The sequence below is a fragment of the Terrapene carolina genome, unplaced genomic scaffold (assembly GCF_002925995.2).
Source record: "Terrapene carolina triunguis isolate 2854851 unplaced genomic scaffold, T_m_triunguis-2.0 Scaffold95, whole genome shotgun sequence".
Classification (NCBI taxonomy): Eukaryota; Metazoa; Chordata; order Testudines; family Emydidae; genus Terrapene; species Terrapene triunguis.
Window position 1 is genome coordinate 28,413,065 of NW_020664446.1, and position 10,259 is coordinate 28,423,323.

General features: G+C 40.3%; 1 protein-coding gene across 1 annotated transcript in view; it reads right to left on the bottom strand.

Annotated features, from left to right (window-relative positions):
* Positions 1 to 1,075: 1,075 nt before the first annotated feature.
* The window catches only part of CFAP46 (cilia and flagella associated protein 46), a 195,461-nt gene continuing 186,277 nt past the window's right edge, over positions 1,076 to 10,259 (bottom strand). The window contains exons 59-62 of the mRNA XM_026651052.1: positions 7,214 to 7,295; positions 4,926 to 5,062; positions 4,182 to 4,268; positions 1,076 to 1,406 (exon numbers count right to left, since the gene is read on the bottom strand). Of these exons, the coding sequence (XP_026506837.1) occupies positions 1,270 to 1,406; positions 4,182 to 4,268; positions 4,926 to 5,062; positions 7,214 to 7,295 (443 nt within the window). The 3' untranslated portion in view covers positions 1,076 to 1,269. The remainder of the gene's footprint in view (positions 1,407 to 4,181; positions 4,269 to 4,925; positions 5,063 to 7,213; positions 7,296 to 10,259) is intronic.

The window sequence follows — 10,259 nt, forward strand, 5'->3', positions numbered from 1 at the left end:
CCTCAGAACAGGATACCCTAGTAAAATTTTCAGTCAGGTTCCAAGGAGATTAAATGGTCTGTCTGGGTGTCAAGCTTTTTTTGATGTTCAATGTTAAAGTAATACAGGAGAGAAAAGGTTAAGTAATATACATGGTTCCCTAAAATGGGGCACAATCTACTAAGTAGGATAGGGGAAAGGAATTTTAGTGACTTGTCTGTGTTCTCTAGGCTGTCACTGTAGCATAAAGCATTGTCAGCTAAGGGTGAGACAACATCAGGAGTGCTAGTAAGAGGCTCAAGGAGGCCTTCCCCATTGTTGGGGGTGGGGGAATCATAGACAAAAATCATAGAACTACTTGCTATATCTATTTTATTCTTTATTCTCCATGGAGCTCATGGGGAGACACTGCAAGTACTTTCTGGTCATGCCGGTGCGGTCCATGTACTCCTTCCTTAGCCCGGAGATCCCTGATCCTGCATAGAGCCCTTTGTGAAGTCAGGGGAAGAGAAGAATGCTGCTGTAGAGGAAGCTGAGCTCCCTTCCCACATCTGTGTATAGTAGGGTGACCAGATAGCAAGTGTGAAAAATCGGGACGGGGTGGTGGGTAATAGGCGCCTATATAAGACAAAGCCCCAAATATCAGGACTGTCCCTATAAAATTGGGACATCTGGTCACCCTAGTGTATGGCCCTGGAAAATCCAATCACTATTTATACTATTGTAGGTGAATGCAGAGCAAGTAATGCAAAAAGAAGTGGAAAATATACCTTATTTTTGCTTAACACAACATAGTTGATTGCGAATGAGTTTTCTGGAATTTTGTGAACCACAGGCGAGATTTGAGAACTTCATCAATGCTATTATAAATTATTCAAAGGAAAGTTAGTCAATTAAAAAGTACTTTTGAGTCTCATTGCACAAGTTTGTGATGTGAAAACCAGTATGTTTGCTTTTTTTTAAGCAGAAGGTAAATAATGGAGTAATCATAAGCAGAAATCCAAGATCTGTTTTTAAAGACTTTAATTAACAACAGAAGAGCATACAGAAATACATACTTTCAATAATACAAAGCTGTGACGAAAATCTTCTTTGATATTTTAATATCAGTACACAAATCTAAAACAAAATAAATTAGCTAACACGCTTTGCATATTCTTAAATTCAATTCTCATTAGTCTACACAAAAAGTACTTAAGATGACTGACTAAATGCTAGCTTTCAAGATAAGGCCAATATCATGTATACTGTAGATGAGTTCCTATTTACATATAGAAACCTGACATGAATTCACATAACAATTATGTTGGGTAGCCCATATAATATACAATTGAAAGATGATGGCTGAATTGCAGGAAGGTTTGACTGATTGAGAATTATTTGGTTTTCGATTTCATCACTAGAAGAATTCTTAGAATTCTCTTCCACTAGAAAATATTCAAAAAATTGTTATTTACAATTATACCTATTAGAATATTTTACAATATAGTATTTTTGCCTTCTGTTTGCTTAAATATTCAAGTATCTTTTGCATTCCTCTGTTTTACATTGAAATGATGATCAATACACACAAGGGACATTTGAGCACAGAACAGAGAAAACTCAGACAATACTTATGATTTTAGTCTTCCCACTACCCCAAATCATTACTACAATAAGTCAGCAAAGTGAGGATTTTGTTGGCTTTTCACCAAGAACAAGTAAGTTATTTTATTGTACTTTACTTTACCAGCAGAGGCCTTACCTCTGGCAACTTCTACACAACTTTGTAAATGGAATACGATTTATAATGCTATGTTAGTAACAACCAATAGACAGATAAGTCAAGGACTGCCCCTGTGGGGGTTCCCCACCCCAAGCTAGCAAGTGGAAATTCCTCTATAAATTACCCTATACAGAGAAAAATTTCTAGTGGCTGCCTTCAGGGCCGGCTCTAGGCACCGGCAAAACAAGCTGGTGCTTGGGGCGGCACATTTTTAGGGGCGGCATGGCCGGCGCCAGAATGCCGCCCCTAAAAATGTGCCCCGGCCGCCCTAGCTCACCTCCGCTGCTGCTGCCGCTCGCGCGCCGAAACAGCTGATTCGCGCGCCGCGGCCGCTCGGGGTCTCCCCCTCCCTCCCAGGCTCTCAAACCTTGAGAGCCTGGGAGGGAGGGGGAGACTCCGAGCGGCCGCGGCGCGGGTGCCGCTTCTCCCCCTCCCGTCCTCCTAGGCTTGAGAGCCTGGGGGGAGGAGGCAGGGCTGGGGATTTGGGGAAGGGGCGGAGTTGAGGCGGGGCCGGGGGGTTGGGTAATTAAAAAACGGGGGAGGGGGGCGGCCAAAATTGTTTTTGCTTTGGGCGGCAAAAATCCTAGAGCCAGCCCTGGCTGCCTTCTACCAAGCAGACTGAACTTATTTTGCGTTTGTAGAGATTTTGCCATGATCTGCAGCCATATCACTGTAATTTACTACATGCTGTAAAATGTAAAATTAATGAGTACTGTATATTTCATGTTTGTCATGCTCTTAGCACTGCTTGCCAGTCACACAAATTAAATTTTATACCAGTCAGACTTCATGTGAAGTATTCACACTACGTTGGTGAATATTTTGGCTAATTGTGGTAAAGCTACCAAACAGGGAATTTTACACAGGCAAATGTAATTACTCAAATTAGATTTTAGTCATATTACTGGCCTTGGTACCCCTATCTTTTCCAAAAATTGCCACTGAATGTCAGCACATGTAGTCAGGACCTTACCTTTAGGTCTCATCTGTTAGACTGCACTTATCCCAGCAAAACACCCCCTTTAAACACAATATGGCATTAATTCAATACTAACTAAGGCCCTCTGCCTGCAAACACTTATGCACATGTATAATTTTAAATTTGTGTGTAGTGGCACTGACCATAATGGGACTGCTAATGTGTTTAATGATAAACACATGAGTAATTGTTTGCAGGATCGGGGCCCCAGAGGGGAGAGTGCCACCAACTTAATCATCAATCATACTGTATTTTCCAGGGAGGTGTGACTTACGTATTGATCAGTTCTGACTCTAGTTAATGTATGACAGCACACCTAAGGCAGTATGACTGCACACAGTACATTGTTGATAAATACAGATTGGAAACTGCAGAGAACACTATAAAGCGTGAGTCACATTCATTACTTCCTACTGAGAATTTGCATTTTTATGGATGTAATTTTATATAATAATAGATTTACTTCATGCAGAGATAGTTGAGTTTACTTTATCACAAATACATACTGCATATGTCAAATGAAACCAAATTCAGAAGTTGCTGGAATCAAGTGAAGAAGTTTTCATAAAATGTAAAGATTAATTAAGCTTTCCATAGAAACTAAACTTGAAAAGTACCTTACTAAATTATAGACATTTTCCAAATATCCATTCCCCATGACATATGCACTAATTAAAGCTTAATTTTCAGAGACTCCTGGCACCAGCAGCTCCTACTGCAGTCTGTGGCAATTGCAGGTGCTCAGCACCTCTGAAAACCAGGCCATTATGTAATAAACTATATAAAATGTATACCATTAGACTAAATAGAATGGATTTTTATCAACATAAAAATAGAGTAATGCAGTGATTTATCAGGACCCAGATTATGAAGCAGAATCAACATCTTGTCCTGGATAGTCCAGAAAAGCGAGATTAAGATTTATTTGTCTTAACATATGTTGAATTAATATGTTTCTAATATATATTATGACTATATGGCGATAAAAACACTTTATGATTTGGTACATATTAGACACGCTAAGATATTAGTTCACCTTGACTATCTTGCATTTGTATCAGTCTACAAGGTCTGACTTTTGAAGCTCTTCTCTTACCCCTACTCCCTCAATGAACTGTGGATGTACATATCAACTGCAAAATGTTTTAAAAATTGTTGTAATTCTATATACCTATCTCCTAGTTAGTGGAGGCCTTTTAAATTTTTTTTTTCAAAACCACAATATTCTCGTGATGTTCCTTTGTTTAAAACATACTTATTTCCAATCTTAGCTTTAGCTTTGCAGTAAATCATCTGAGGGAGAAGTGCAACTGAAATCAGGAACCACTTGAAGTGGCTGCATTTTTCCTCTCTTACATTGTAACAAAGAATTGTAATAGTGATTAAACTACAAGCATCTAATTCTGTTAATATCAGAGGCCAGTTTCTGTACATTATACAAAAGTGTCTATTTCTTACCTCTAGTTGGTGACGTTTCCACTCCAATCTTATACTTTTGAAGAACACGAATGGTCTGCCCGGTTGTTTTTCCGGTTTGTAACAAATCTAAAAAGAACTCCTGTCATTTTTATGAACTTTTAATGAGAATTTTGAAAAACAAGAAGATACAAACCCTGGTTTTTTTTAGACCAGTGCCTCAGCTTTTAAAAATGGAGCAAATCAAAATGATATAGATCACTAGGAGTTAGTTATAGTTCTGTGATTGTGAGAGTAACTTTCAAGTAGTTTCCCTTTCTGTGCCCTCGCAGCACCTACAGATTGCTCTGTGGCTTTCATGATTCAAGACCTTGCTCTTAACTATAAAAGTCTTGCTCTTAATTTATAACCAGCAGCTCATCCTTTACTCATATTCATTCACTTTACGTTCTTAAAGCAAGAAGACAAGGTTAACATTCTCCTTGAAGGCATCACAGAACATTTTCTCAAAATAGTAATAGTTGCTAATTTACGGCAGCTCAAGGACACTTCTCTCTCCATTAATGGGGGACAGGTAGGGCTCTGAGCAGGGTTTTTAGAAAGAAGGATCAGAAAGCCCACATAGCCAGTCAATCCCTGCTACTTATTAGCATGCAGGTCTTCACAGCCTCTCTCTCAGCCCTCACTCTACAATGAGGATAGCACAAGAATTGTGCTATTCTACATAAAGTATCAGAAAATTTTAAGGACTAATGTGTTAAGGGAAGATTTGCCACAAGTACATACTTTCAGACAAGATTTCCAGCCTTTTTGCATTCTCTTGTAGGGTTGTATACCACTGGTTGGCCATAATGGAACGAACACCAGTAAGGCTTAGAAGGATTGCTGTCTCTGTTGGTCTCTCTACAGACATATGTAGACGACTAAAGAAAGTCAATAGTATAAGAATAATAGAATCAATAAATATAATGCATAAAAATGTTAAGTACATAGTTTCCTGAAACATTATGATGTGTGTTGTGCTTTTGAATATAGAGGACAAAAATGACTTTTATTCAACTTTCACCATACAAAACATATCAGTAAATGGTGGACTGCATTTTTCTCATACATTTTTAATTCTTAGTGAAAGTGTGTTGGAATGTTTTGTATTAAGTAGGGGATGCTATATAAACAACTATGTTAAGTTCTACTTCATCTTTGCAGGGTGTGAACTCCCACCTAGCAGACTGTGCACTGCCATGTTACTGTTTAGGGAAGGATAATACAGTAAATTAAAGGAAAGATTAACAGACAAAGCACATTAGTTGTGGATAAGGGGCTGTGAAGTAGGCTTTAGGATCCAGCTGAGTAGTTTGGAGACAGGCATGCTGAGTTATCGGTAATGCTTACCTTCAGGAGGAGGAAAAAGAAGAAGAGAAGTGATTTCTCCTTACATGAGATGCATGTCTGCACTTCGTCATATTTGGAGATAGGGTGGGTCTTTACTGCTAAAAAAGTTGTGTTTTGTTTCCCTTGTGGTAATAACATGTTCGAGCTACCCCAAGGTAAAACAACAGTAAAGACAAGGCACTTCAGGTTGCCCTGGCAGTTAAACTAGAGTTCCTGGTCTTACTGTGTTTTTACCTCAGCATAGGTCACACATATTAATTACCCACAGTAAAAAATGCAGATACTTTAGCAGTGAAAACAAGCTGTTAGAGTGAGTGCTGCAAAAGTTTGGATACTCAGAAATGATATACAAGGAAAGACCTTCTCCTCCCTGGAGCTGGATTAAATGAAATTGCTGCAACTGAACACTTGGAGATTTGGAGTTTTGATAGTTTTTTTTTTTTTTTTTTTTGTGTGAAATTCTAGAGCATTGGAATTGTAGCAATTTAAAAATGGAATTTGGCTTTTTGTCAATCTGCATTTCATGGTAATCCCTGTATAAAACAACAGTTAAGGTTTTCTATAATCTCTCTGGAGGATGCTATCTATTTCTTGGGGGAACACGAAGTTATGTGATTTAGCTTTTAATTGAAGTTATTCTAAACTTTCGGGGAACTGTCACAGTCAGAGCCATAAATCACCCACTTAAGAGATGCAGGATGACAGCAACAGGCTAGTAAATACAATAATCTATTAGGATGAGACTGTAAATGTACACAGTTGGAAAACCTACATTAAGGAATTGTCTTTTGACTTAATTTAGGGAACGACTGTGTTTGGGGAAAAAAGCTTTGAGAAATAAAGGGACCATTCTTAATTGTTTTAATATAAAATAGGGGGATTCAGGCTTAGTTACTGGATTTAAATATTTAGAGTTATTTTGTGTGTGTGTGTATTTATGTATTAGATACAGTATCTTACATCCAGCACATTTTAATTTGCAAGGTGTACAGGTACTTTAGGTGAAAGTGGCGATACTCACTGATGGCTCTTTATATTTTTAGGGGGACTTTTCTATTTATTTCCTATTAGTGGGACATTTATCAGCTGAAGTCAGAAAAGTGGAAAGTATTTTAATCTCTCAAGAATTTGTATTAGATATATACAATAAATGTGTGAGCTCTGTCTCTTTAAATTTAGATGCAAGGCAGATACTTAGCTGTCTTCAAGGTTAACACCTTTAATCAGCAATAGTAAACATCTGGAAGGAAGTTAATTAGCATCCCAAAACAATTTATTCCAGCAAAAGACAAACACTTGGCTCAGTGTCAAAGTATTAATTGTATAAACCTTCAGAAGGACTCTAAAGTATCTTTCTATGCTAGAAAGGCTGTATCTATTTAACTAGATTGATTTAAAAATCCTGAATTCAGAAGACAGTGGGGAAGGTTTCTGCCCCCCGGACTCGGTCTCCCCACAGCCTTGATCTGTCCTCTCCTCATCTGTGGAGCCCTGATACAATGCAGCACCTGTGAAAAAGGCTTCTATAGGATCATGGGGGAAAGTGGCCAAACTCCCCACTCCAATCTCAGATCTGAGTCCACCCCACTTTCAGAAGCACAGAAGACAATTTTAAATTTGCTTTGAAAGACAAAAAATGAGGCACTGTGACTATCTGCAGGATAAAATAAGATTTATTTTACCTTTTGAGTGTATCAAGCTTTGCCAGTCGTTGGAAACTCTGATTTGATTGCACCAGATCTAAAAGTACCATCAACTGGCATTCTGAAAAAATAAAGTTAGTTGTTTTAACAGCATTTACAAAATGAATATAGATAACATGTATCTTTCTGATGTTATTGCTCTTGTGAAAGTATTGAATAAACAGTTTTCAATATAAACATTTATTTTTTCTTCTGCCATAACTGTATATTCAGCTATTTGTTAAGGAAAAGCATTTGAATAATCACTTTCTACTACTACCCGACGTCTTTTTGTTTTGTCTTTGTACAGCACCTAGCACAATGGAGTCCTGGTTCATGAGTAGGGCTCCTAGGTGCTATGGTAATACAAATAGTAAACAAATAATAATAAATAATAAATTTACAGGACTCATTTCTGCAACTCTTTCAAGTTCGGTAGAACTGATTTCAAGTAGGATTTACTTGCACGAGTAAATACTACTTAAGTAAAGATTGCAAAATTTGGTCTAATGTGATTTTTATTGAAAAGGGTCCCATATATTCTTACAAACAAATGACAGGGATCTCTGCTTCATTTGTCAGTTGTCTGTCTGAAAGCAAATTAAATTTAAGTGAGATTTATGAATATTTATACTATTCTGATAGATAATCACGTTTTGCAAATCAAATGTGATTTTTCCAGATGCGAGCAGTTACTTTACATGGTCAGTGAGACCAAATCAAGGAATATAAAGCAGACTAATTCACTACCAATGCCTTTTCTGTACTGTTTTTGAATATTTGTTAAGGAAAAACACAAGAAGCTATTGTAATTTGAATAGCTAACTTATCCTTTCTAAATAAATATTCATGTCCTTTGGAAAACTATGAAATGTGGATAATTGTAGTCAGGATGGCAAGAAACAATCTCCGTTTTCAGAAAATTTAGTGATAGAGAATTATAATACCATGTTTGCAGATATAGGTTAGTGGAGGCTCTCAAAAATTAATATTTATTAGGTTCCATGAAAATTAGCTCTGTACCCGATTCAGCCTACAGGTACCATTAAATGACTTCATGGGCTGTCAACCTGTGGAAAGTTGAGTAGATGACCAGGAAGTGGAAAGATTGTGCAGCTACCCTGACAAATCCACTATGTACAGGGTATATTTAAGGGCTTGAGGCCAGATTTGTAAAGATACCTGAAATTAATGGATGTTTGGTGCCTAAGTCCTTTAAAAAATCCCACTAGGTGCCTAACTGTCTCTTTAGGTGCCTAAATACCTTTAAAAATCTGGCCTCAAATCCTTAAATAGCCCACGCCCCTAATGGATCTGTCAGGATTAATTCCCTGTAAAATGTATACTGTGCAGCCTCTAATGGGAATAACTATATTTTAAAGGAATAGAAGTGGTAGCTACATGAAAAGGACATTAAGCACTTAGTAGCATAGGTGTTTACGTCATTTTTGAAAATGGGACTTAGGCTTCTAAGACACTTGGGTGCTTCTGAAAATAGAAGATTTTGCTCTTTCAAAGGCTCAGAGAAATTTAACAGACACAGGAAACAGACTTGTTTTCTTTTCCAGTGACGGTGAAAGCCATCTTCACGTTGGTAAAAATGCATTGGAGTAACTAACAAACCTACCAAAGCTTTCTAAGAAAATATTAGATACTGTATCACTAGCCTCTGTGTTCTCCCTGCACTATGGACTTCTGTCCATGGAGAAGTGCTGGAAATCACACAGCATATGTCTCACATATTTTCTGTTCCAGTGGTGTCTTTGTCAACATGTTTAGAATTTCCTGTTGATAAAATAGGGGGTCTAGACTTTTCCTAGCACTTGAAATTTGATTCAGCAGGGGGGCTCTGCATTTTAATTTAATTTTAAAAGAAGCTTCTTAAACATTTAAAAAACCTTATTTACTTTACATACAACAATAGTTTAGTTATACATTATAGACTTGTAGAAAGATACCTTCTAAAAACGTTAAAATGTATTACTGGCACGCGAAACCTTAAATTAGAGTGAAAAATGAAGACGTGGCACACCACTTCTGAAAGGTTGCCGACCCCTGGTCTAGACACATACATGAAAAGCATTTCCCTGCTATAGGGGATGTAGTGAGTCAGTGTGGCTCCCCACCTGCCCAGAGGAGGGAGCACCGATGCAGACACCAGAGTGGGCAGAGCCACCGCCACCTGTCCCCGCCCCCCGGAAGTCAAGGGGCGGGACAGGAAGTATAAAGGCTGGCCGCCAGAGCTCAGTCAGGACCCGGCCACCGCAGGGAGCAGACGTACGGCCGGGAGCTCCCGACCAGGATACCTCTGAGGCCCGAGGATATTCTCCCAGCTGGCCGGAGCTGCCCCGGGCTCACTACGAGGAAGAGCCGCCGGAGCCCGTCCGCTCCCGTCAGTGGGGGGAGCCCTTGGAACTCCCCCACAGCAACCCCGACGGTGAGGCCGGTCCAGAACCCCTTCGGCCCTGCTGTTACCCGGAGGAACCGCCCGAGTGCAACTGGCCAGACTTCCCGACGGAGCTGCCGGACCTGCCACCAAGCCCCGGCCGGGAGGAGCCTATGCTGGTGGACTGGACCCTGCCCGGTGCCGCGGACGAGGTAGGCCCTGAGGGGGAAATTGGAAGTAGCCCGGGGGGTAGCCGACCCCGGTCAGGCTGTCGAGGCATGCGAACCCATGTCAGTGTGTTTCGGTCAGGATACCCCACTGACCGGCAGCGGCAATAACCGCTGTTAGGGCCCCGGGCTGGAACGCAGTGGAGTGGGTGGGCCTGCGTTCCCCCCTGCCACCCCACTCACGGGTGGCAGGCTTCCCCCTCACCCCACGCTCTGGTCTCGCAGCCAGGGCGTACCCCGAGTGAGCGTTGCTCAGCCACTGCGCAAGGGGGCCTGAGCTCCCCACCGGTGTAGCTGCTCAGCCCCTGCTTCCAAGGGCCTGAGTTGAGTCTGTGTGTGCCCCGCCCTGATCCAGGGCCTGGGCCTTCCTATATTGAACTGTGCACTTACCCAGCCCCCCTGCACCAGAGGGCCTGGGCTACTGAACTGCGTA